Source organism: Syngnathoides biaculeatus, chromosome 17, assembly GCF_019802595.1.
Source record: "Syngnathoides biaculeatus isolate LvHL_M chromosome 17, ASM1980259v1, whole genome shotgun sequence".
In the NCBI taxonomy this organism is placed as follows: Eukaryota; Metazoa; Chordata; class Actinopteri; order Syngnathiformes; family Syngnathidae; genus Syngnathoides; species Syngnathoides biaculeatus.
The window spans coordinates 5,696,523-5,723,961 of NC_084656.1; the positions used below are offsets into that span (position 1 = coordinate 5,696,523).

Genomic DNA, 27,439 nt, shown 5'->3' on the forward strand with positions numbered 1-27,439 from the left:
AGTAGAAATTAATCACTTTTGACAAAGATGGCTTAAAGAAAAAGACAGGAGTACTCCAGTTTTCAGGAAGAACGGACAGAAGGATTTCGCCTTTGTGTAGAAAGAAGGCTCCTTTGTGTATAATTTGTATTGACAAAATTGTAATGATAAAATCCTCAAATATAAAGTGCCATTTCAAAAAATGCCACGTTATATGTTATAATATTCCAAAATGCACAACACCATTCAAATCCATTTTAAACAATTAAAATGTAAAATGTAATATACATTACATACAAATGTAATAAACATCTGTGAGTTAATGGTCTTTTAATCAAATACTTCAAGGAAAATAAAAACTGGAAAACTATTCCAAAATGCACTGGTCTGTTGGTTAAGTATGAATGGAATATTGACTTGAAGCATATATGTCAAATGGGCTAAGGGAAAATTACTCTGTGACCTAGCTACTTATTATTCAACAAGGATGAAGAAACTGCAAAATTGTGTGGTCCCTCATCTTGGTCGAAGGACACATGAGCACTATAGAAGCAATCTGGTTAATTTCGGCAAAACAAATTAAAAATTAATGATTTTATTACCTGCTTAGTGAAGCCTCTGTTCCCCATGCTGTGTGAATTGCCATTTGTTCTGTTTTGGTTATTTTGTTGGTCAGGTAGTCATTAGTGAATTTTTTAGGTACTTAGGTAGGAGGAACAAAGAAACACTACTTTACTAAATATCAAACTTTATGGAATGGGAGAGCATGGGGCAGAGGAATAGTCCATTTTATATAAACTTTGTCTGAATTGTTCAAAATAAAACCCTTGGGATGAGGAGTACAGAAACAATTGGGAATCAGATGCAGTATTAACTAATTACAGAGTGATTTTTGCAATTTTTTGGGCACGTACAGTATGTACAATATCTTCTATACTGTAAACCAGTAGAAACAAGCAGATATATTCCACTCAAATGTTTTGGTAATTCTCACACCTGAAATCCTTCGTCCAACCTGCTAAGCCACTGAAAAGAGCCATCTGTAGATGATTCTTCCATCCACGCTTTCATGGGCAACTGCAGGCAAACACACAAATACCTATTTGTATATGCAGTTCTGTGTGGGTTAGTTGTGATGTTCAGCTGTTGCAAGTTTTATTACAGAAAACGGCAAATCACAGTTACGAAAAATGTCCCTTTGGGTAAATTGGAAGCCATTCTGCATTATGCTCCATTAAATATGGTGGGAGAGGAAAAAAAAAGAAAAGGTATTGAATAAAACATGAAGTGAAGACTCTTATGGTCACAAAATACAGCAAGGGAATTCATTATTATTTTATTGGGAGTACAGAAATAACAAATAATTGACATAATGGTGACTTTATAAGGTTCATGTAAGGTTCTGGACCTGTGAATCTTGAGGATGCAGGCATGTCTGTATTGAGGTGCTGGAGAAACTGCAATATGCCAGCAGAGCGTCAGCGGTGCTGCCTTGATTTGGGTCGATGTAATATGTTCCTAAAGGGAACATATAACAGTTAAAATTTCACATTTGTAGCTGAAAACCTGCACACTGCTCCTTCCTTAAAATCCGGAAAGCAATTTTTAGGATATTTTGTGTCATAAAATGCATGCCGAATATGATACAGTGGAGATAAAAAGTCTACCAGGTAATCACATTCAAACTTCTGTTAAATGGGAGTCAGTGCACACTTGCCTCCATTTAACATGCATCAAATTAATACCAGATGAAGTTCAGCTGTTTTAGTAAGCATTTCCTGACAGTTTTGCTTTCTAACAGAAGGCTGAGCACTGATTGGAATTTGTAACTGTTCGTAATTTCCTGCCCATTGTTCTTGCCTCCCCCACTCCTCCATCCACCCATCAATCCATCCATCCATCCATTTTCTATGTCGCTTATCCTCATGAGGGTCGTGGGGAGTGCTGGAGCCAATCCCAGCTGTCAACGGGCAGGAGGCAGGGTACACCCTAAACTGGTTGCCAGCCAATCGCAGGACACATCGAGACACACAGCCGCACTCACAATCACACCTAGGGGCCATTTAGAGTGTCCAATTAATGTTGCTTGTTTTTGGGACATCGGAGGAAACCAGAGTGCCCAGAGAAAACCCACGCAGGTGTGTGTGTGTGTTTCTTTCGGCTTGTCCCTTTCGGGGTCGCCACATCGTATCATCTCAGATGAACACATATATATGTTTGGCACAGTTTTTACAGGTGTAACCTGGTTAAAAAAATTGGTACAGGTAAAAGTTCAGTATAATAGAGTAGCAATTAGGTTATAGGTTTTCTTTATGCAATGTGGTGGAATATCTGTTAAACTGTGTGTGCTGACTATTTTCTTTTGGAGGGATTTGTATTTAAACGTGTTTGATTCATTTGTGAGAAACAAATACTTTTGTTTGTCATTTTATTGTTGTAACCATTGTTTAAGAAGGACAGGAAGTGACGTGTTTAGGAGACGCAAGAAAAGAGAGAGAGAGGAAAAAGACGGAGTCCCAAATACAGTGGTGGTTGGAGGACAACGAAAGGACAAAGAAAGTGAACGTGGACATATATCAAAAGTTGATCAACGTGTTCGACAAGAACTGTTGAAAGTTCAACTGGGATAGTGTGTCATTTGAGTGGACTACTCAAATCACGCCGTCACGTGGTGGAGTTAGCCGCTACCACAGGGGCTAAGTGCATGCGTGGGACTTGGCTTGGGCGCTAGCAACCAGCTAATGCTAGCTATAGCAAGGCCTGTCTGTTGGACCATGAGGGAGAGGACAAGGGTGCTAGCGGCGAGGTAACGAGGCTCGCGAGGCCTATGTTTGGACTTCAAGGAAGAAAGAAAGGACGAGGACGATGAGGACGCCGGACAGAGGAAAACCACCTTCACCTTTCTTCATTCCTCCCTTGGGAAGCACCGCAGTGACATTGGGGTTTGAATTTCCTTGTCGGCTGTATTCATATTTTTTTGGGCCCTTAGCTTCACATGTGTGCATTGTGTAACAGTTATATTGACTTTGTTTATTTGACTGTTGTGTACACATGTTTGATTTTCCATCCTTTATTTTGTTATTAAACGTTCACACTTTTTGTTCCATAAGTAGATTTATTATTTGACCATCTGCAAGACAGTTAAAATAGTGGTGAGTTTATTTGGTAGCTTGATTATTTAAATTAGGATAATATTAACTCATAAGGGTAAATATTATTTCAGAGACTTTTTGATAGAGAATTAAATGCACAAGTAAAGAGTAAAGTTGTAACAGACATTTAGAGTAATTACCATTGGGTTAATTTATTAGTTTCCTAATTTGGAGTGAGGAAAGAACTCAAGTGGCGACCTCGTCGAAGTATTTCATACTAGAAAGGCGCTACACATGCACAGGGATAACATGCAAAGTCCAAACAGGTGGGTCTGGGTTTGAACTTAGCAGAAATAATCACATTTGAACTGAACCAAGCCATACAACCTGTTAGAAAACAATGTGCACACTTGTACAACCAGATTCTCTCAATTATTTGTTTTTACTTCCCCACTTTCACTTTTTAAATTGCGTTACGGTTAGAGGTCACATTAATGGTGGGGAAAGTTTAGAGATGTTTTTTAAAACACAAAAACCTGGCCACAATGTTCCCAAAGTCAGCTGGGATGGGCTTCAGTTCTCTGTGACACTGAAGAGGATAAGTGGTACAGAAAATAATGGCTCTACCAAAATACAAATAACCACAAAGGGAGTGTACTAACGGCCGCCTATCTATCTATGTATCTATCTATCTATCTATCTATCTATCTATCTATCTATCTATCTATCTATCTATCTATCTATCTATCTCTATCTATCTATCTATCTATCTATCTATCTATCTATCTATCTATCTATCTATCTATCTATCTATCTATCTATCTATCTATCTATCTATCTATCTATCTTCTTTGCCACTTATCCTCACTCCTTGCAGGAGTACTGGAGCCTATCCCAGCTGTGGGCAGGTCGCAGGGTACACCCTGAACTGGTTGCCAGCCAATCGCAGGGCACATAGAGACCATCAGCCGCACTCACAATCACACCTCGGGGTAATTTAGTGTGTCCAATTAATGTTGCATGTTTTTGGGATGTGGGAGGAAACCGGAGTGCCCAGAAAACAAACCCACGCATCCACGGGGAGAACATCCAAACGCCACACAAGCAGGTCCGGGATCCAACCAGGGACCTTAGAACTGTGAGGCCAACTCTTTCCAACTGATCCACCGTGCCGGCACACAGGAAACAGTTCTGGCATAAAAAGCCAAATAAATTCACTAAATTGCTTGACCAGACAGCCAAAAAAGACAGGTTAAAAAAAATTATTTAACAAACAGAAAGTTGTAACTCATGTCAAGGAAGATCGAGTAGATTGAAGTGATAGTTGTTGATCTTTGTATTTTGGGGAAGCATTAAGTTTAGCTGTTGCCAGAGGTTATGGAGTGTATTTTTATGTTATGGCCCCATCACACCATGACGTTCTGGTCAGCGTTCTATAGCGTTTGAGGAAACGTTGGTAGTCGCCCATGGTCGCCGGGATAGCTCAAGAAGAGCATTGGTTGAACGCTAATGAACGTCAATGATCGCTGGGAATCGGCGGAGAACGCCGGTCCGGAAAAAAAGTTTTGAACATGCACAAAAGTTCTTACCAGCGAGACCAGCGTTCATCAACGTTTCATTTTAAACGCTGCAGAACGTTCAAGAACGTCCGTGGAACGTTTTACTAAGGTTCGCCGAGCGTTGCACGCGTTTGGCTATCGTTAGTCAGTCGTAACTCTAGCTTTACTTGGTTGTTACTTAATCGTTTGCTTTGCAGTGAACGACCCACTGGCGACCTGTCAACGCACACTGAACAATCCCGTAGCGCACACAGCATGTAACCAAAGTGAAATGAACATCATTTGGTGTCCATTGAGCGTCATTCGAGTGTTTCCTGAAATTCCATGCATATGGGTATATAAATGTTTGTAAAAGCAAGGTCCATTTAATATTAAGCTACAGTAGAGAGCGCCTACTATGGAAGATCCAGAAAGCAGCAGTTCGTTTTCGCGGAAAAACTCCACCAGACTATCCTCAACAGCCCGGTCCAGGATCCTGCAGTCCTTTCTCTGCTTCTTTTGTCTCTTTGTTGGACCGTCCTCACTGGGGTTTGCAAGGTGTTTAGAGTCCCCAGGGGGTGTCACATGGTGCTCTTCCTCCTGCTGTTGTTTTTCCTCCAAACACATTGCTCGTGATGAAGGAGGCTTAGCTTTCTTATTAGAAGCGCTAGTTGCTGAAGTCCACGCCCTAACTTTTTTTCTTCTCGGCGGCATGATGCTCACTGTTCTAACTCACAAAAACAACTGAAGTGACTATGAACTTTCCAACGTTTTAGTGCCGGTTCCACTGTAAAATTACACACCAGCAAAACGCTTTCTGTCGTTATTCACCCATTGGTCACACGCTCAACACGCTCGTCTTACGTTGACAAATCGCTCGTCGCGCCCCGATGACATGTTTGCACATGCTAATGGCTTTTAGGGGTATCTTATTTGGTCGCTGTTACACTCTTTTCGTGCGTTAGACACGCTTTTCGTGCGTTAAACACACATTAACTCAAGCGTTAGACACATGTTAATCACACGGCAGATGTGCCATCTGCGTTTGAGAACGCTGAAAAATAGAACGATTGAAATGTTCAAAGGACGTTGACCAGAACGTCATGGTGTGACGGAGCCTTTATGTATGTTTTTGCTCAGGGTAGTACTTCTGCCTCCCAGTTCTGAGGATTAGGGTTAAAATAAGGCCTCCCCTTTGTAAAGTTTGCAATCAACACAGCAAGCAAAAGTTCAAAATGTTTTTTTGTTTTTTTTTTACAATAATAGGAATTGTTGCTGACCACTGGTGTATTCTGGGTGGCATAGCCAAAGTTCTAGACAGGTTGTTGCTGGATGCTCTTTGGTGCCATCAGGAGGAACCATCAGTACTTGGAGCTCCTGCTCCAGAGAATCCAAAAGACTTTGGATCAAAGAGTAATTGGGTTTATCAGACACGTATATTAGCTCCTGGACATACAGAGAGAAACAAACAAACAAAAAACGCACGCATCAGTGGTTTCCAATCACATTCAAAGATATATAACTTGCTGTTTTACTCTATTGTGTTAAGTTTGTCACAACGTTGACCTGTGGCTTCGAATGTATTGTGTTTGGTGGCACAAGATCAACTATAAAGGGATTCATTACTAACCTTGAGTTCTGTCAAAGTCATGTTTATAGATAGTCCTGGAGCACCAGGAAGACCAGGTGGACCCTAAACATAAGGACGATCAAAACAAATGCCATGATAATCAATAAAATCAATTCATGACTCCTTCTGGTCCATTTGAGGTCACTCAATTACTATAGGTGCCATGTGTCCAACTAGGATGAGATGCTGTATATTATGAACTTACTGGGAGGCCTCTTCTGCCAGCCAGACCAGGCAAACCTTGGTAGCCTTTCATGCCCTTAAAGGTAAAGAAAACATCAGGACGACAACATGCATATGAGACACTGATATCAAACTCTGTCTAATTCACATATTCCTACTAGAATTGAGAAAAAATTCTTGAAAGAAGTTACACACAGTTGCAATCAAACACAGTGCTACATTTCCATCAACATAAGTTTAGTGAAAACAAAAACGTAAAACAATATCCCTCTGCAGTTTCGAAATGTGTATTACTCCCACCTTTAATCCAAATGTGCCCTGTAAAATAAAGAATAAACATGTATGAAATCATCTTTGTGTCTATTTTTTGTTCTCTGATCTGCCTAAAATTCAAAACATATTTTTAAGTAAGAAATGGTCAATTGCAAAAAATACAAAATCCAAGTCATGTAAATAAATTCAGATTATGTTACATGAAATGTCTATATGGGACAAAATGGAACAAAAATTTATTCTAGAGACATGAATGCACTTACAGGCAATCCAGGCATGCCTGATGTTCCTCTCGGGCCTTGTGGACCAATATTTCCCTATCGAAATCAGAGCGGAGAGACATTCACATGAATTTATGTTTGGGAAGACACATCTTGTCTTATCAAACCAGCTGCGTTTTTAATGGATAAATAGAATAAGCCATCGAAGAGACAATACGTTATTACGTCATTTATTTTGCATATCAAATCATTTTAGGAAAACAAATCTTAACACAAACTCGTTAGCAACAAAAATACCATTTAAAACAGTTTAAAGTGTAAACCAGGGGTGCCCCAAGTTTTTTACCCCAAGATCTACTTTTCAAGCAGCCAGCCTCTCACGAGCTACAAATGAATGCTCCCAAACCATTTTAAGGTTAATGTTATGTTGCCTCCTATATTTAAAATACTGAATTTGTCATGCTCCTGGATTCCAGCCAGGGCTGGGCGTGGCCAGCTAATCTGAAGGTGCACACCTGCGCCTCATGACCTTTGATTAAGACCCAGTACATATAGGACCCGGGGGACGACTGTTACTCTGCTAGATCGTTGCCTCTCATGCCTCGTTCCCGCACTACCATACTCCTGACGTCTACCTCCCGTGTACCGACCAACGCCTGTCTCCCGACCTACCCCGTAAGCCTGCCGTTACTGATCTTGCTGCTTGTTTGGACTGACTCCCTGGTAACCGACATTGGAACGAATAAAGGCGTATTCTGCACTGCTTACCTCTCACCTGAGTCGTGCATTTGGGTCCACCCCCGAGTCTCGTCCGTGACAGAATTTGCTTTTTGTGCACCGTATTGTGTGTGCTTTCATCCTGGATCAGGCTGTGCATCATCATCTCACCCTGAACTTTCTACTTTGGCTTCAGACCAGACCTTTCCCACTCGGAAAACAGAAAATTTTATCCAGTTTAACCACTTTTCCTTCGATTATTCACATACTCCGAGAGTCATTGCATCTTAAAACAACAGCATTTCTTTTTTAACTTTCTCCATTAATAGCAAAAATAAACATAAGCAGCATGTCTAGCTCATCTTTGCTCTACGTTGCCCGGACTGTGTTGCTAACTAAAGCAGTGGTGGTGGACACTGTCATTATAAAACACATTGATGGCCTGCATAAGTACTGTAACATTTGTAATTACGAGTGTACGTCTTTTAGCGTGGGGAGGAGGTGCAAGGTAAACTAGGAAAAAGAGAATGTGGCAGTGCAGCGGTCACAGTTAGAGAAAGTTCCGTGTGCTGCAAAAAGAAACCAGTGGCTTCTTTTCATTTTTTACAGTATGTATGTGAATTGTGCCATTGGATGTAACAACCAGTCATCCCTCAATCATTGAAGCACATTGCAAAATACCACAAACTGAATAGCTGTATGTTATAGTTCATTGGATTATTTTTTTTTTTGCACACAACGCAGAACATCTGCGAAAAGACTGCATCAGCGGTGCACAATTGTGCACATGCGGAGTTTAGAGAGAACACTGGCTGATGTTTTTTTTTTTTTTTTTTTTTTTTTTTTTTTTGGCATGCCGTCCCGTGATCGACCGACGACGCATTGAGCACCCCTGGTGTAAACTGTAGTTTATCTGATATTGCAAACAGATTATTACAGATCAGAGCCATCATTTTTTTTAATCTTAGAATGCACTAAAAATAACTTATAAAATAAATTTGAATTTTCATTAACTTAAACTGTAAACAAGCACACAAATTCATGTAAGTGAACTTGAAAACTGACAAAATTTTGTCAGTTTCTATAATGACATCTAAGTTTCCTTCAATATCCCTAGCTGTACCTGTTCTCCCTGTAGACCAACTTCACCTGGAAACCCAACAGGTCCACGGATACCCTAAAGAACAAAACATAAATATTGACAGTGAGGGCCATTTGCCACTCACAAAAACGTCTAAGTATCCAATGCCTACCTTGGCCCCATCAAGTCCAGGTGGTCCCGGGAGCCCCATGTCACCTTTTTCACCCTGAGAGGGAAAATTGGCAAAAACATCAAGCTGCCACCTTCACTACCATAATCACAATACAACTGAGTCAAAGAATCTGCTTTGAACAAAACAGAAAATGGTGGTAAAATTATGGTATAGATCTAATCACTTATTAATTTAAAAGCTTTATGATTAATTTTGAAAATTCTGCTGCACAACAATACTATACAATTCGAACTGTGAACCGAGACTCTATTTCCTTTCAGTTTTACACCTTGTGGTTTAAACAGCTCCATGACTTAATGTATTTTCAGATTTACTTGATCACCCTGTATATGCTACCCTTGGGTCAAATTTTTCAAAATTTAATTTCGACCATCATAGCTATCCAGATGACAGTTATATTTAGCAGTGTCTTCTAAAGTTCAGTTGAGGTGTTATGCCACTGTCTAAAGCAGTTAAATAACTGCATGGATGACAACATTTTCCTCAAATACACCAGAACAAAGCTGAAATCATTGTTTTTGGCAATAAAGAAAAGAGAATTACCGTTAGTGAATACTTGAACTCGCTATCTTTAAAAACCAAAGACCAAGTCTGAGATATTGGTGTTCTGATAGATTCTGACTTGACTTTCAACAGTCATACCAAATCACTCACAAAAACTGCCTTTTACTATTACTACATATCAAAAGTGAAGGCTTGTATGTGTCAAGGAGACCAGGAAAAGCTCATCCATGCTTTTATCTCAAGTAGACTTGAATACTCTAATGGTCTTCTAACTGGACTCCCCAAAATAGCATTAAACAGCTGCAGCTCATTCAGAATGCTGCAACAGCTTGGGTTCTGACCACAGAAAAGATGTCAGAGCATATAACTTCAATTCTAAATTCCTTACTCTACCTTCATGTCAGCTTTAGAATAGATTTTAAAGTTCTGCTCTGCTTATGGAATATAAACTCAGTAGGACTCTGAGATCGACAGACCTCAGACCAGGTCAAATAGTGCAGCGCACAGCCCTAAGCAAACATGGCGAAGCAGCATTCAGCTATTATGCTGCACACGAATGGAATAAGTTGCCAACAGAGGTGACGTCAGCTCTAAGTGTGAATGTTTGTAAATCCATATTTAAAACTCCTTTTTTCTCATGCTTTTTAGAGTATTTCCACTTTTAATATTTCCTGCACTGTTTTTCATTATGCTTTTATTTAATTTTTTAATATATTTATATATTGTGGGAAAGATATCTAAAAAGCATGAGAAAAAAAGTTGTTTCCAACCTGGATTTAAAACCATTCACACTTGGGGCTGACATCACCTCTGTTGGCAACTTATTCCATATGAGTGCAACGTAATAGCTGAATGCTGCTTCACCATGTTCAGAAGTGCAAACCCAAAGAAACACATACTCATAAAACATCTAAGATTAGTCAAAAGCATATATTGTTTGCTGTGTGGAAACAATTGGAACTGTGGGAATAAGTTTATTGATTGTCTATTTTTTAACAGTCGGTCAACTCTACCTGTGTCACACAACTGCCACCCAACAGGGGGAAGCACTACTGCATGTGGAATACTGTACTGTATATGCACTTTATCAACCACTAGTGTGAAAAGAGTTTCTTACTTTTATTATTTCAACTCCACAGAAGCAACAAATTTAACTGAATTTCACAGTAATTCTCCACGAGTCGAAGAAAATAATTCATTTTACAAAATTTTTAATAAAACAAATCCATAGATGGAAGATTAGATTATTTGTATGAATGACATTTATTGTTGGTTGTCACATACATTCACCACCATTTTGTGTGTGCAGTAAACAAGTTATTTTTTTCCCTTGTTGTGCTCAAAGGGAATGAACTATTTTTCCCAACGGGATACAGCAACTATTCATACAATGTAATTGTTTTTTTCCATTCACCAGTGTATTGAATTGCATGACAAAAGCCAGAAAATGTTTGGTGAAACAGATAGTCCTCAGAAATTCTCTAATTTTACATTTTATTCAATTGTGCAGGTGTACCACTTTTGTAGGCACCGACTATACAGTATAACCATTGGTTCATCCATCCATAAAATTTCTAGTACTTATCCTGTTGAATATGGCAGAAAGATGAAGTCTGTATGAGCTGACTTTTGAATGAGAGGCAGACAACACCTTCAGCAGACCACCAGATAATCACAGGACACACAGACAGGAGACCGACAATCATCGACGACATCAGATTTGTCACTGAGTGGGAATTGAGCCTACCGTACACTAGCATTACACGATCAGTGTCTTCCTCAAAGTTGATCAACTCTCCAATGAGCAAGTAACTTAACAACAACATAGATTTGACTCACAATATAAAACTCAGATGCAGTTTACCTCTTTTCCCTTTACACCTCGATCTCCCATCTCGCCACGTAAACCAGGTTTACCCTTGAACATATAAAGAACATCCATTTGGTGACCATTACATTTTTTATAATTAGTGCACTACCTGAGCAATTTGTCTTGAATCTTACTAAGCACAATTAACACAATCATTAAGTGTTGAGTCCTGAAGACCCCACCACAAACACAAAAACAGCAGAAATAAACAAAAGCCACTCACAATGGTCCCAGGCCAGCCAAGGTGGCCCGCGAGACCTGTTTCTCCTTTTTCACCCTGAACCATAACAGACAACTTACCGTGAGCTTGTAATTAAAGACTTAAATTTGCAAACAACATCGGGTGCTGTCTTCAGATAACCTACTTTTGGCCCTCTGATTCCTCTGGCTCCTCGGATTCCTGCTTTCCCTCGTTTCCCCTGTGGTCATGATTGCAATGTTTTTAAATTAAGCAAAACAAAGAAAATACAGAGCTGAAAACCTACTGGCGAAATGGGATCCAGTCTGCCTTTTGCAGAGATTGGATCTATTAAAAACAACTTTTGAACATTTTCATCTATATTTTAACAAGAAAATGACTGCTAAAGTTAGTCTTTCATGGTTTGTAAATACTGCATCTTCTATGGAAATGCATCCTTGAAGTCACACTGCACTGCAGCCAATACACAACAATAAAGACAAGGTTTTACCTTTCGCCCAATATGACCTCTCTTTCCTCGTGAACCACTCTTGCCATCATCTCCCTGTGAGGGTAAAATAATGTTTGTTAGTTAAAAATTCAGTTAAATATTTGAGTTAAATATTTCACATTTTTATAAATAATCTACGTAAAACAAAACTATCCATTCATCCACCCAGCCATCCATTTTCCAAGCTGTCTATCCTCACAACGGTCATGGAAGTGCCGAAGCCAATCTCAGCTAACTTTGGGGGATAAGACAATTAATAGAAACAAGTGAATGACACAAGTTAAATTGTATGTTACAGTTGACCGGGTGAAATTAGAAAGAGAATCTGGAGTTCACATGTTCTCCCCGTGTCTGCGTGGGCTTCCTCCGGGCACCCCGGTTTCCTCCCACATCCCAAAAACATGAAAAATTAATTGGACACTCTAAATTGCCCCGAGATGTGATTGTGAGTGCGGCTGTTTGTCTCCATGTGCCCTGCGATTGGCTGGCAACCAGTTCAGGGCGTACCCTGCCTCCTGCCCTTTTGACAGATAGGATAGGCTTCAGCACTACCCGCGACCCTCATAGGAAAGGGTTAGAAAATGGATGAATGGATATTATCTACATTGTCAATGTATGTTTTCTCATCAATATTTAATGGGAACAATTATTTTCTATACTGCTCAAAGTCATGGTAAGTGGAACCTTATTCCACACAGATCTTCCAACAGAGATTTGAAGTCAGATCTGCTCCCTGTGAGGGAGCAGCACTAAGCATTATCTTAATAGAAACATGAATATCAAGATTGCAAAGAGAACATTCCCCACAAGCAAGAGAAATAAACAAACTGAACACATCGCTGTTTAAAAATGTTCAGTAAGGCGGATAAAGCATAAATTCCTAAATTGAGTTGAAGAAGTAGTCCAGTAGACCTAGTTTCAGGTTAAAAAAAATGCCTGTACTTGTTTACTAAAACACATTAAAATTAAATTTACCTAAGATAGTTTTGTGTGTGTGTGCACTTGTGTGCATGTGTGTGCGTGCGCTACAAATGTACAACAGTGGGTGACATGAAAAGGCCAACATTTCTTTTTAGTTTGAGTGCCCACACACTGACATGAAGATACTAATTAACAATCTGTATGTTGACATAAACAAAACAAAACATCAAAGCAAGCAAATATGACTAAAACATGAATATCATTCTCGTGTTACCTTTTCTCCTTTTGTGCCATGTTTCCCCTCAGGTCCTGGTCTGCCTTGCCCTCCCTGTAAAGTAATATTTACTGCTGCCAAAAACTGCTATCTGATGCAAATGTGATAACATAATGTGTGTTAACGACATTGACACTCTTACAGTATTCCCGATGGGACCGGGAGGGCCCTGGGGCCCCATCTCTCCTGGAGCCCCCTGTAGGACACAGAAGAAACAAAACAGATGGGTTTAAAGTTGCTGTGGAAGAAACAAAAGATTGAAGTAACTTCTGGGTGTAAAAAAACACATTTTTGGTACATTTCCATTTACCTCTAAGCCAGGAAGAGCTGAAGGACCTTGGATTCCTGCTAACCCTTCTTCTCCCTGCAAAGTAAATTCAAACCCACTTTGCCAAATATATTCAGTTCAAGAATGTCTTGTATTGACTTGATTCAGGAATAATTCTGAATATTGAAGGTCCATCCACACAGATGGCGTAAATATTGCCAATGTTGGTATCATTTGTGTAATGACCTGCTGCCCTGGTGGGCCTGGGACTCCGGGCTCTCCTTTTGTTCCTTGTTGCCCCGGTTCCCCTTTAGCTCCTTGGTCACCTTTCAAGCCACCCTTTCCAAGTTGACCCTTTATATATCACAAAAGACACAATTGGACTAGTGGTATAATAATAATGTCAGACAATATTACATTATGTAAAGGTATATCGATGTTGGAGCATTTAGTAACAAATCTGATTTTTTATAATGTAATAAAAATAATAGCCCATGTGATCTCTCATATCAGTCACTTACGGATGGTCCCAATTTTCCACTGTTTCCTCTGACTCCCCGCACTCCAGGTAGACCCTTTAAAAAGAACACAACACACATTCACAATGATGTCTCCCTGCACACATTGTACAAAAAAAATAAAAATAAATAAGACTTTACCGCAGGGCCTCTTGACCCTTTAGGTCCAGCTATGCCAATATTCCCAGACTCTCCCTAGGGAGGCAAGTAGAATAAATCAAAAGGAATGGAACTGGTGGGGTGTATTTGAGTCACTCCAGAATTGGTGGACAACACACTGTGATTTTTTAAAAATAGTCATCCATTCATCCATTTTCTGAGCCGCTTATCCTCACGCCAATCCCAGCTGTCATCAGGAAGGTGGCAGGGTACACCCTGAACTGGTTGCCTGCCAATCGCAGGGTACTTGGAGACAGACAATTTAGAGTGTCCAATTAATGCATGTTTTTGGGGGATCCAGGAGGAAACTGGAACGTCCGGACAAAACTCATGCAGGCACAGGGAGAACATACAAACTCCACACAGATGGGAACAGGATTTTAATCCCGGTTCTCAGAATGATGAGGACAACACTCTACTGCTGCGCCACCGTGTTGGAAAAATTGACCATTTGTTTGATAATTTTTTTCTTTCAAGAAAAACAGCTGATAAACAGTCATATAATTTGATTTGCAAAGGGCAATGATCAACATTACAATTCTTATGAGATTTTAATTGTCATTTATATTGCAGTTAAATCTATTTGAGCTTTTATATTTGGTATGAAAGTTGGTGATAACGGGGGTAGAGTAACAGAAAAAAGTCTAGCAGTTGAAGAACTATTTCGTAATTAAATTTATGGAACAATTACTACAGCTACTACAACAAAAAAAAAAAGGATTGTATGTTCAGCAGTTATGTGAAATGTTTAAAAAAAATTTATATATATATATATATATATATATATATATATATATATATATATGGGTCGAAGACAAAGAAGAGGAGGAAACCGGATCCGTCGTCAGAAGAAAAAGAGGAATGCACAGAGCCTACAACTGAGTGTAGGGACTTTGAATGTTGGGACTATGACAGGAAAATGACAGGAAATGCTCAGGAGTTGGTTGACATGATGATTAGGAGAAAAGTTGAAATACTGTGCATCCAAGAGAGCAAGAGAGCAGGTGGAAAGGTAGTAAGGCAAGAAGTTTAGGAGCAGGGTTTAAATTATTCTACCACAGAGTAGATGGGAAGAGAAATGGAGTAGGGGTTTTAAAGGAAGAGCTGGCTAAGAATGTCTTGGAGGTGAAAAGAGTATCAGATCAATTGATGAGACTAAAATTTGAAATTGAGGGTGTTATGTATAATGTGGTTAGTGGCTATGTCCCACGTGTAGTATGTGACCTCGAGTTGAAAGAGAAATTCTGGAAAGAACTAGATGAAGTAGTTCTGAGCAGCCCAGACAGCGAGAGAGTTGTGATTGGTGCATATTGTAACGGGCATATTGGTAAAGGAAACAGGGGCGATGAAGAAGTGATGGGTAAGTACGGCATCCAGGAAAAGAACTTTGAGAGACAGATAGTGGTGGACTTTGCAAAAATGATGGAGATGGCTGTAGTGAACACTTATTTCCAGAAGAGGGAAAAACATATAGTGACCTACAAGAGCGGAGGTAGAAGCACGCAAGTGGATTATATTTTAAACAGACGATGTAATCTGAAGGAGATTACTGACTGTAAAGTAGTGGTAGGGAAGAGTGTAGCTCGACAGCATAGGATGGTGGTGTGTAGGATGACTCTGGTGGTGGGTAGGAAGATTAAGAAGACAAAGGTAGAGCAGAGAACCATGTGGTGGGAGCTGAGAAAGGAAGAATGTTGTGCAGCCTTTCGGAAAGAGGTGAGACAGGCTCTCGATGAACAGCAGAAGCTCCCGGAAGACTGGACTACGTCAGCCAAGCTAATCAGAGAGACGGGCAGGAGAGTACTTGGTGTGTCTTCTGGTAGGAAAGGGGACAAGGAGACTTGGTGGTGGAACCCAAAATACCGGAAGTCATACAAGGAAAGAGATTAGCGAAGAAGAAGTGGGACACTGAGAGGACTGATGAGAGGCGAAAGGAGTACATCGAGATGCGACGTAGGTCAAAGGTAGAGGTGGGAAAGGCTAAACAAGAGGCATATGAAGACATGTACACCAGCTTGGACACGAAAGAAGGAGAAAAGGATCTCTACAGGTTGGCCAGACAGCGGGATAAAGATGGGAAGGATGTGCAGCAGGTAAGGGTGATTAAGGATAGAGATGGAAATGTGTTGACTGGTGCCAGTAGTGTGCTAAATAGATGGAAAGAATACTTTGAGAAGTTGATGAATGAAGAAAATGAGACAGCAGGAAGAGTTGAAGAGGCAAGTGTGAAGGACCAGGAAGTGGCAATGATTAGTAAGGGGGAAGTCAGAAAGTCACTACAAAGGATGAAAAATGGAAAGGCAGTTGGTCCTGATGACATACCGGTTGAGGTATGGAAGCAATTTGGAGAGATGGCTGTGGAGTTTTTGACTAACTTATTCAACAGAATACTAGCGAAAAGATGGCTGAAGAATGGAGGAAAAGTGTTCAAATTCCCATTTTTAAGAACAAAGGCAATGTTCAGAGCAGTGGGAATTATAGAGGAATAAAGTTGATGAGCCACAAAATGAAGTTATGGGAAAGAGTAGTGGAGGCTAGACTCAGGACAGAAGTAAGTATCTGCGAGCAACAATATGGTTTCATGCCTAGAAAGAGTATCACAGATGCATTATTTGCCTTGAGGATGCTTGTAGAAAAGTACAGAGAAGGTCAGAAGGAGCTACATTGTGTCTTTGTCGAGCTAGAGAAAGCCTATGACAGCGTGCCAAGGGAGGAACTGTGGTACTGCATGCGTAAGTCTGGTGTGGCAGAGAAGTATGTTAAAATAGTACAGGACATTTATGACGGCAGCAGAACAATGGTGTGACAGAAGAATTTAAGGTGGAGGTGGGACCGCATCAGGGATCAGCTCTGAGCCCCTTCCTGTTTGGAGTGGTAATGGATAGGCTGACAGATGAGGTTAGACTGGAATCCCCTTGGACCATGATGTTCGCAGATGATATTGTGTAATGCGGTGAAAGCAGGGAGCATGCGGAGGAACAATTAGAAAGATGGAGACATGCACTGGAAAAGAGAGTAATGAAGATTATCTGAAGTAAAACAGAATATATGTGTATGAATGAGAAAGGTGGAGGGGGAACAGTGAGGGTACAGGGAGAAGAGATAGCGAGGGTGGAGGACTTCAAATATTTAGGGTCAAAAATCCAGAGTAATGGTGAGTGTGGTAAGGAAGTGAAGAAATGGGTCCAAGCAGGTTGGAACAGCTGGCGGATGGTGTCTGGTGTGTTATGTGACAGAGGAGTCTCTGCTAGGATGAAGGGCAAAGTTTACAAAACAGGGGTGAGGCCGGCCATGATGTACGGATGAGAGATGGTGGCACTGAAGAAACAACAGGAAGCAGAACTGGAGGTAGCAGAAATGAAGATGTTGAGGTTCTCGCTCGGAGTGAGCAGGTTGGATAGGATTAGAAATGAGCTCATTCGAGGGACAGCCAAAGTTGGATGTTTTGCTGACAAGGTTCCAGAGAGCAGACTTCGATGGTTTGGACATGTTCAGAGGCGAGAGAGTGAGTATATTGGTGGTAGGGTGCTGAGGATGGAGCTGCCAGGCAAAAGGGCGAGAGGAAGACCAAAGAAAAGGTTTATGGATGTGGTGAGGGAAGAGATGAGGGGAGTTGGGGTTAGAGAGGAAGATGCAGGAGATGGGCTCAGATGGAAAAAGATGACACGCTGTGGCGACCCCTAACGGGACAAGCTGAAAGGAAAAGAAGAAGAAATATATATATATATATATATATATATATATATATATTTATATATAAGGTGAAGGTGGCCTGGTGCACAACTGGTTAGAGTGTCTCCTTCACAGTTCTGAGGACTGGCATTCAAATGTGGTGTTTGCATGGTATCCCTGTGCCTGCATCGGTTTTCTCCAGGCACTCTGGTTTCCTCGCACATCCCAAAAACATGCATTGATTTCTAAATTGCCCATCGGTGTGTGAATGTTCATGTGTTCATGTGAGATTGGCTGGAAACCAGTTCAGGGTGCAACCCGCTTCCTGCGCGATGATAGTTGGGATTATGAGGATAAACCGCTCAGAACATGGATTGATATTTGATGTGAGAAATGCCCCACATACTGTCTAAAATATTACCTTTTGTCCTTTAAGTCCGTTTGACCCTGTGGGTCCAGAGGTTCCTTCACTTCCCTTGGTGTGAAACAAACACAACAAAGAACAAGTAATGTAAAAATTTAATCAATTGTTTTAATATATTTTAATCTGTGATTCATTCATGGTGAGCAACATGTCACTGACACCGACTCACCTTTAACCCCAAAGAACCTGCAGGGCCCACTTCCCCAACCAGACCTGGTTCACCCTAGTCATGAGATGGAAAGAGACATCAAAACAAGCATTTGTCTGTATCAGTCTTCAGCACACGTAGTTTTCGGAATGACAGCAGCAGTTACAGTACGAGCCCTTCCCATTTTATGTTTTCAACACATCAAGTAAGCAATATGGGTTATATTTTACCGACTGACTGTCTAACAACATCAACATGAATCTCGCTAGTCACGGTCAAATATGCTCATTGGGACATTTCCACAGTACTAATTGTTGCTGTAAATAGATGTCATATATCATCAGTGTTGGGCGGAAACTTCCCGTGTCCAACACTGGTCATTTTCATATTTTTTTTCCCCATAAATCTATACAATTTGTGAGTCTTCATCTGGGTCTGTTAATTTTGCATTTTGTTTGGACCAATCTAAAGTGTCAAAAATGGCTTAATCTCCTGGACAATAGAATATTAATTACGTAACAATTAAACTTTATTTTTGTTTCCTGAAAAGCATTGGTTTTGGAGATGCAAGTATTCTGCATGGTGCAAACTATTTGTTAAGTGTGCTTTTAAATTCAGTGAGTACTATTAAAGTTTTAATATTAATCAAAACAGATATGCTTGGTTGTAAACACCATAATGTATCCCGCCTTGCATCATCTCTTGTTCATGATATTGTAAATGTACACACGTGGACAAAAATGCTAGTATGCCTCTGTTAAAGAAAAACCCACAGTGGTCAAGGAAAAAAAACTTAGGACAAAAATAGTAATTAAAATCTCATCAAAATTAATCAACTAAAAACAGACATGTCTGACTGTAGACTTGTATTCGGGATCTTGTACTTTCGGTCATGACCCACAGCTCATGCCCAAAGGTGAGGGTAAGAACATAGATTGACTGATAAATAGAGAACTTTGCCTTTTGACTTAGCTCCTTCTTTACTACAACGGACCGATAGAAAGTCCGCATCACTGCAGATGCTTTACCAGTCCGTCTGTCGATCTCCTGCTCCATTCTTCCCTCACTTGTGAACAAGTCCCCAAGATACTTGAACTCCTCCACTTGGGGAAGGATCTCATCCCCGACGTGGAGAGGGCACACCACCCTTTTCCGACTGAGGACCATAGTCTCGGATTTGGAGGTGCTGATTCTCATGCCAGCCGCTACACACTCGGCTGCAGCTCGCCCCAGTGAGACCTGCAGATCACGGATTGATGAAGCCAACAGAACCACATCATCTGCAAAGAGCAGACATGCGATACTGAGGCCACCAAACCGGACACCCTCTACGCCTCGGCTGTGCCTAGAAATTCTGTCCATAAAAGCTTTGAACAAAATCGGTGACAAAGGGCAGCCATTCCAACTCTCACCGGAAAGGAGTCCAACATATTGCCGGCAATGCGGACCAAATACTGACAGCGGTTGTACAGGGATCGAACAGCTTGTATCACGGGGTTCGGTACCCCATACTCCCGAAGATCTCCCCACAGGAATACCTGAGGAACACGGTTGAATGCCCTCTCCAAGTCCACAAAACACATGTAGACTGGTTGGGAACACTCCCATGCACCCTCGAGGATCCTCCCGAGGGTGTAGAGCTGGTCCACTGTTCCACAGTCACGACGAAAACCACATTGCTCCTCCTGAATCCGAGACTCAACTTCCCGATAGGCCCTCCTCTCCAGTACCCCTGAGTTGACCTTATGAGGGAGAATGAGGATTGTGATCCCTCTATAGTTGGAACACACCCTCCGGTCACCCTTGTTGCAAAGGGGGACCACACCAGTCTGCCAATCCAGAGGCACTATCCCCGATGTCCACACCATGTTGTAGAGGCATGTCGACCAGGACAGCACCACAACATCCAGAGCTTTTAGGAACTCTGGGCAAATCTCATCCAACCCCAGGGCCCTGCCACCAACGAACCTTTAAAACACCTCGGTGACCTCAACCCCAGAGATAGAAAAGCCCGCCACAGAGCACCCAGACACAGCTTCCTCATGGGAAGGCGTGTTGGTGGAATTGAAGAGGTCTTCGAAGTATTCTCCCCACCGACTCACAAGATTCCGAGTTGAGGTCAGCAGCGCCCCGTCTCCACTATACATAGTGTTGACGGTGCAATACTTCCCCTACTACTAGTTCAACCACCGAAGCTGCATTCCGCTTGGCCAGCCGGTACCTATCAGCTGCCTTGAGAGTCCCACAGGCCAGTAATACCTGATAGGACTCGTTCTTCAGCTTGACAGCATCGCTCACTGTTGGTGTCCACCAACGTGTTCGTGGGTTGCCGCTACGACAGGCACCGACCACCTTACGGCCACAGCTCCAGTCGGCCGCCTATCAATGGAGGCGCGGAACATTGTCCACTCGGACTCAATGTCCTACGCCTCCTCTGGGGCGTGAGAAAAGTTCTTTCGGAGGTGGGAGTTGGAATTCCTTCTGACAGGGGAATCAGTCAGCCATTCCCAGCAGACCCGCACAATACGTTTGGGCCTGCCACGTCGGACTGGCATCCTCCCCCACCATCGGAGCCAACTCAACACCAGGTGGTGATCAGTTGACAGCTCCCCTCCTCTCTTCACCCGAGTGTCCAAGACATGCGGTTGCAATTCCGATGACATGACTATATAGTCGATCATCGAACTGTGACTTAGGGTGTCCTGGTGCCAGGTGGATATGTGAACACCCTTATGCCTGAACATTGTGTTATGGACAATCCATGATGACCACAGAAGTCCAGTAACTGAACACCACTCGAGTTCTGATTATGAGGTCCGTTCTTCCCACTCACACCCTTCCAGGTCTCACTGTCATTGCCCATGTGGACATTGAAGTCCCCCAGCAGAATGATGGACTTGCCAGAGGGGGACTCTTCAGCACGCCCTCTAAGGACTCCAAAAAGGGTGGGTACTCTGCACAGCTGTTTGGTGCATAAACACAAACAACAGTCAGGACCCGTTCCCCTACCTGCAGGCGGAGGGAGGCCACCCTCTCATCCACCGGTGTAAACCCCAACGTACAGGGCCCAAGCCGTGGGGCAATAAGTATACCCACACCTGCTCGGTATCTCTCCCCATGGGAAACTCCAGAGTAGAACAGAGTCCAACCCCTCTCAAGAGGAGTGGTGGCAGAGCCTAAGCAGTGCGTACAGGCGATCTAATCGTAACTTCTCGACCTCACGCACCAACTCGGGCTCCTTCCCTGCCAAAGAGGTGACATTCCATGTCACTTGAGCTAGTTGCTGTAGCCGGGAATCGCATCGCCAAGGTCCCTGCCTTGGGCCACCGCCCAGTTCACATTGCATCCAGCCACTATGGCCCATTTCACAGGTGGAGAGGAGGGGAAGGGGGACCCATGTTACCCTTTCAGGCTGTGCCCGCCGAGCCCCATGGGTGCAGGCCCGGCCACCAGGCGCTCGCCTTCGAGCCCCACCTCCTGGCCTGGCTCCAGAGGGGGACCCCGGTGACCCGGGTCCAGGCAAGGGAAGCCAAGATCCAATTTTTGTAGTTATCATAGGGGTTTTGGATTCCTACTTTGTCTGGTCCCTCACCTAGGACCTGTTTGCCATGGGTGACCCTACCTGGGGCATGAAGCCCCAGACAACTTAGCTCCGAGGATCATCGGGACACACAAATCCCTCCACCGCAATAAGGTGACGGCTCGAGGAGGGGTGTGTAACTGTAGTCACAGATAAATCAAGATGCTTGGAGATGGTCTTCAACTGTAATGTGCTGGTCTATAATTCACTTGGGATATCTTGGTGCCCATGGTGAAAAAAAGATGAATAAATCTGCAAAGATGTTGTACAGTACAAGTGTGCGCTAGTGTATGACAATGGATTCAGTGACGAAGATACAGGAAGTTCATCACAGGTAAAGATTGACGTCTCTCCTAGCCAACGGAGGGATGTAATGCCAGAAAGCTGCTACATGATTGCCAATGGTAGAACAGCTGTATCGCGCCACACAAACCAAGATACAGGAAGTTCATCATGGGTAAAGACTGACATCCGTCCTAGCTAATGTGATGCCAGGAAGATTTTCCGACAGTAGCCAATGGGAGAGCAGCTCTATCACGCCACTTTCAAACCAAGATACAGGACAGGATATTTACGTTCGGTGGAATCCAGCGCCATTTTCTTTCATTTTTTTATCTTGAATTTCCTTCGTAACTAGCGACAATTTTTTCAGGTAGGCTTTTTGAAACCTGGATTTTTCTTTAGTAGAGACGTTGTAAGTCATAAGTTCATAAGAATGTATACAGTATATATTTAGCCAGTGTTCAGCTTTTACTACAAAAAAAAGAATCCATGTAAAATTGCCTTTTGTGTTGCAGTGGATGAAAATTACTTCAATTCTGGAAAAATGCATACTAAAAATAAAAAGAAAAATTTGTCTCACCCTTAATCCAATATGGCCTTTCTCCCCCTTTGGGCCCCTTTCCCCATTTTCTCCAAGTTCTCCCCAAACTCCATCAGGACCAGAGAAGCCTCGGGGGCCCATCTCACCCTGCCATCAAGAATCAGTTAAATTAGTTGGAAACAGACAGTAGAGTCCCATTTAATTTCATGGTCTATCTGTATATCAAGACTATTAGAAAAGCTGACCTTCTCTCCTTTAATTCCAGGATCTCCTGCTTCACCAGGTAGGCCAACATCCCCCTGCAGAGGAGGAGTAAACACCAAAAGACTGTACAGTATCACCACTTAATCGAATTAGGGTGCATTTCATTCATTTCATCTCATGAAGGCATGAAAGCATATCGAAGTTTCCTTTTTTCTTTTATTTAATGTGCTCACGCTTTGCTTTAGTTCATTATGGTATTTGCGTGCACACTTTACTTGAGTTTATTACAGTATTTTCACAAAATTGGCATGTGCATTGAATGAAAATAGCTTGATGTCAGATCGCAATCTTTTGAGAACATTTGTCAAATTTGCTCTCAAAATGCACATTTCAACAAAAATATATGGATGAACACAGAATGTTTTTACCAGAGGAGGAGAGCTCATATTTTTTTTTTTTTTTGTTGAGAGCAACGGCAAGATACTCTGGCTTTTGTGTCAGACATCTTTATCGCATTTCAGAACTTGAAATCTTCAGCGACACTTCAGCTCAATCCACGTTAACATCAACCCGGAATTACAAAATTAACAGAATTACTACAAAATGTCGGTGATGTCTTTGAAATCTTGTGTCCTGAAAACAACAAACTTAAACGAATGGTATCAGACCTTCAACCCTCCTGCTACACCGTTGAACAGAAAAAAGAACTTTTTGATATTGTGTGATTTAAAGACAGTATTTGTCGAATCGATCGGAAAGAAACAATGATGGTTTCATTTTCTAAGGCAAATCTGCTCCTGTTAAAACAAACTGGAATAGCCATGGATGGTGTCCCAGCCATGATGGGATCTGTAAACGCGATTGTGGTGCTGTTGCAAAGGTGACAACAAATTTCCAGAGTTTTGGAATTTCCGCTTGAACATCCACACGGATCAACTCGTGTCTAAATCATTCAATTTGGATAATGTCATGAAGCCTGTAATGGAAATCGTCCACGACACTTACACACATGCACTTATCCAACAGCAATTTAGCAATCTCATCGCTGAGCTCGACCAGTCTTCCAGTTTACCTGTCGCTTTACTGCACTGAGGTGGCTTTCAAAAGACCTGGTGCGCTCCCACTTCTTTTAGTTTTAAATATCATTAAACTGTTTATGAAAGAGAAATACTATACTATATTATTCCGAGCCCTCAGACAATGATACATTTTGGACCTGTCTTTTTTTGTCTGTGTCACTTGAAAAACTGAATCTTATCTTGCAGAATAAGTTACAAATGTTGCCTGACCTGGTGCAAATTGTGTTTTTGTTTATGAAGAAACTGAAGCTGTTCAAGACATATATTCAAAAGGAAGATTTAACATGTGTTCCCACTCTGGTTAGAGTCAGTGAACAAATTAGTAGCACTGCTTGAAATAGGTGAAGAGCCATATGTAACACTTGTTGAAAACCTGCAAGAAAGCTTTGTGGATAAATTCCGTGATCTACATCAGAAAAAGGCACAGATTACATTCCTTGTCAACCCATTTAATGTTGAGGCATGCTGTTTGAAAGCCCCTCTAGTCACAAATAAGGCTGTGACTGGGTTAGAGATCATTGATCTTTGCAAGGATGACCTGCATTAACGGAAGCGACCATTCAGTTCCGGAAAAACCTTCCGATGGAAAAATACCCCAATATTAAATGTGCTGCGCTGAAGATAGTGGTTTGGGTCAACATTCATCTCTGAGTCTGTATTTTCTACGCTGAAATACGTGAAATCAAAGCATTGATCTGACTGACACCCATGTGGGAGAACTGCTTCAAGTGGCAACAGCAGTATACAAGCCAGATTTGTAGAAAATTCAAGGGAAGGAATGTCAAAAAATCCACTAATTAAAGTCAGAATAAAAGTAAAATAGTATTTGTCTTTATCTTATTTTTGTGATTGGACCTGGTTGAACTAGTAGTTTGCCTGTGTGAGAAAGAGTGTAGAATGTTCTTTTTTATTTTATATTACTGGCCCGTGGTCTTGGTACGCTCTAGGAGTTGATTTTTGTTATCATGTTGATATGTGACATTTACAATAAATCTGGCTGAGCAAAGGTGAGAATGATTTACATGTGTATGATGTGGCTGTTTGCAGTCACAGTAAAAATGTGGCTCTTGGTCTCTGACCTGTTGGCCACCCCTCATAATCCCATAATCGACCTTCCTCATAAATATATACAATCAGTACTCATCACGTTAACTATTGCTGAGAAAACAATACAATTAAAATGGACAAACAAACAAGTCATTAACATTAATCAAGGGCTCAATCTCATCATAGAATATATGAGTTAAAAAAATTTCCAGCGGAAAACAACCCGAAATCAACAACATACAGTAAATTCATTGATAATCAGAGACAGAACATGCAAAATCCACAACAGGCAAGGCTGGGATTTGAACCCCTGTCCACAGAACTGTGAGGCAGACGGTCTAGTTAGTTGTGTGTGTGTGTGCGTGTGTGTGGGTGCGCACTTGTATTGCTATCCTTGTGTGGACCAACCCTTGGCAAAACACCTTTGTTGTGAGGACATTTTGGATGGTCCTCACAAAGATAATACTTAAATTAGCTCCATTAGTCCTGATAAATGTTCGGAGGCCCCGTAGCTCAGTGGTTAGAGCACTGGTTTGGTAAACCATGGGTTGTGGGTTCTATCCCACTGGGGCCTCCACTCCCTGAGAAGGGTTGCATCAGGAAGGGCATCCAGCGTAAAAATTGTACCAAACATATATGTGCGTTCATCTGAGATGACACGCTGTGGCGACCCTGAAAGGGACAAGCCAAAAGAAACTTACTTACTTTAGTCCTAATAAATGTTCTGTAAAAGTTTCAAAGAGGGCTGAAAATGGATATGGTGCATCAACACATCATGCGCGGTGGGTGTTCTGAATTGCAAACGCGTGTGACCTTCCCAAGTATGAAGGTCAACGTCACTAGGCCTGTTTTTTAAGCGTAATTCTCAATATCTCATGAACGCATTGAGCTAGAGGCCAGAAAATTGAGATTGTGCATCGACACATCAGCCGCAATGAGTGTTCCAAATTGCAAATGTGTGTGACCTTGCCAAGTATGAAGGTCTACATCACTAAGCCTATTTTTTAAGTGTAATTCTCAATATCAAAAACATATTGAGATAGAGGCCTAAAAATTGAGATTGTGCATCGACACATCATGTGCGATGGGTGTTCTGAATTACAAACGTGTGTGACCTTCCTAAGTATGAACGGTAACGTCACTAGGCCTGTTTTTTAAGCGTAATTCTCAATATCTCATGAACGCATTGAGCTAGAGGCCAGAAAATTGAGATTGTGCATCGACACATCATGCGCGATGAGTGTTCTGAATTGCAAACATGTGTGCCCTTGCCAAGTATGAAAGGTCACCACTATGAAAGGTCACCGCCACTAAGGCCTTTTTTAAGTGTAATTCTCAATATCAAAAACATATTGAGATAGAGGCCTAAAAATTGAGATTGTGCATCGACACATCATGTGCGATGGGTGTTCTGAATTACAAACGTGTGTGACCTTCCTAAGTATGAACGGTAACGTCACTAGGCCTGTTTTTTAAGCGTAATTCTCAATATCTCATGAACGCATTGAGCTAGAGGCCAGAAAATTGAGATTGTGCATCGACACATCATGCGCGATGAGTGTTCTGAATTGCAAACATGTGTGCCCTTGCCAAGTATGAAAGGTCACCACTATGAAGGTCACCACTAAGGCCTTTTTTAAGTGTAATTCTCAATATCAAAAACATATGAGATAGAGGCCTAAAAATTGAGATTGTGCATCGACACATCATGTGCGATGGGTGTTCTGAATTACAAACGTGTGTGACCTTCCTAAGTATGAACGGTAACGTCACTAGGCCTGTTTTTTAAGCGTAATTCTCAATATCTCATGAACGCATTGAGCTAGAGGCCAGAAAATTGAGATTGTGCATCGACACATCATGCGCGATGAGTGTTCTGAATTGCAAACATGTGTGCCCTTGCCAAGTATGAAAGGTCACCACTATGAAAGGTCACCGCCACTAAGGCCTTTTTTAAGCGTAATTCTCAAAATCTCAAAAACATATTGAGATAGAGGCCTAAAAATTGAGATTGTGCATCAACACATCATGCGCAATGGGTGTTCAGAATTGCAAATGCATGTGACCTTCCTAAGTATGAAGGTCAACGTCACCAGGCCTGTTTTTTAAGCGTAATTCTCAATATCTTATGAACGCATTGAGCGAGAGGCCTGAAAATGGAGATTGTGCATCGACACATCATGCACGATCAATGTTCCAAATTGCGAACGCGTGTGAGTATGAAAGGTCACTGACACTATGCTGTATGTTGACATGTAATTCCCAGTTGCTCATGAACGGATTGAGCAAGATGGCTGGAATTTGAGACTGCACATCCACACACCATGCACAGCAAGTGCAAACTCATACAAC

At 41.7% G+C, this 27,439-nt stretch overlaps 1 protein-coding gene and 1 long non-coding RNA gene across 2 annotated transcripts in view; one reads left to right on the top strand and one right to left on the bottom strand.

The window, feature by feature from the left end:
* The first annotated feature begins 1,491 nt into the window (after positions 1-1,491).
* Positions 1,492-3,088, top strand: LOC133490441 (uncharacterized). The gene is made up of 2 exons (XR_009792212.1): positions 1,492-2,117; positions 2,435-3,088. It is a non-coding gene; the product is annotated as an uncharacterized LOC133490441 (long non-coding RNA).
* Positions 3,089-6,212: 3,124 nt separating this feature from the next.
* Positions 6,213-27,439, bottom strand: part of LOC133491122 (collagen alpha-1(II) chain-like) — a 29,598-nt gene continuing 8,371 nt past the window's right edge. The window contains exons 4-22 of the mRNA XM_061802022.1: positions 23,003-23,056; positions 22,797-22,904; positions 18,376-18,429; positions 18,204-18,257; positions 14,093-14,146; positions 13,955-14,008; positions 13,680-13,787; positions 13,476-13,529; positions 13,308-13,361; positions 13,166-13,219; positions 11,971-12,024; positions 11,647-11,700; positions 11,505-11,558; positions 11,276-11,329; positions 8,887-8,940; positions 8,757-8,810; positions 6,959-7,012; positions 6,445-6,498; positions 6,213-6,302 (exon numbers count right to left, since the gene is read on the bottom strand). Coding sequence (XP_061658006.1) covers positions 6,213-6,302; positions 6,445-6,498; positions 6,959-7,012; positions 8,757-8,810; positions 8,887-8,940; positions 11,276-11,329; positions 11,505-11,558; positions 11,647-11,700; positions 11,971-12,024; positions 13,166-13,219; positions 13,308-13,361; positions 13,476-13,529; positions 13,680-13,787; positions 13,955-14,008; positions 14,093-14,146; positions 18,204-18,257; positions 18,376-18,429; positions 22,797-22,904; positions 23,003-23,056 — 1,170 coding nt within the window. The remainder of the gene's footprint in view (positions 6,303-6,444; positions 6,499-6,958; positions 7,013-8,756; positions 8,811-8,886; positions 8,941-11,275; positions 11,330-11,504; positions 11,559-11,646; positions 11,701-11,970; positions 12,025-13,165; positions 13,220-13,307; positions 13,362-13,475; positions 13,530-13,679; positions 13,788-13,954; positions 14,009-14,092; positions 14,147-18,203; positions 18,258-18,375; positions 18,430-22,796; positions 22,905-23,002; positions 23,057-27,439) is intronic.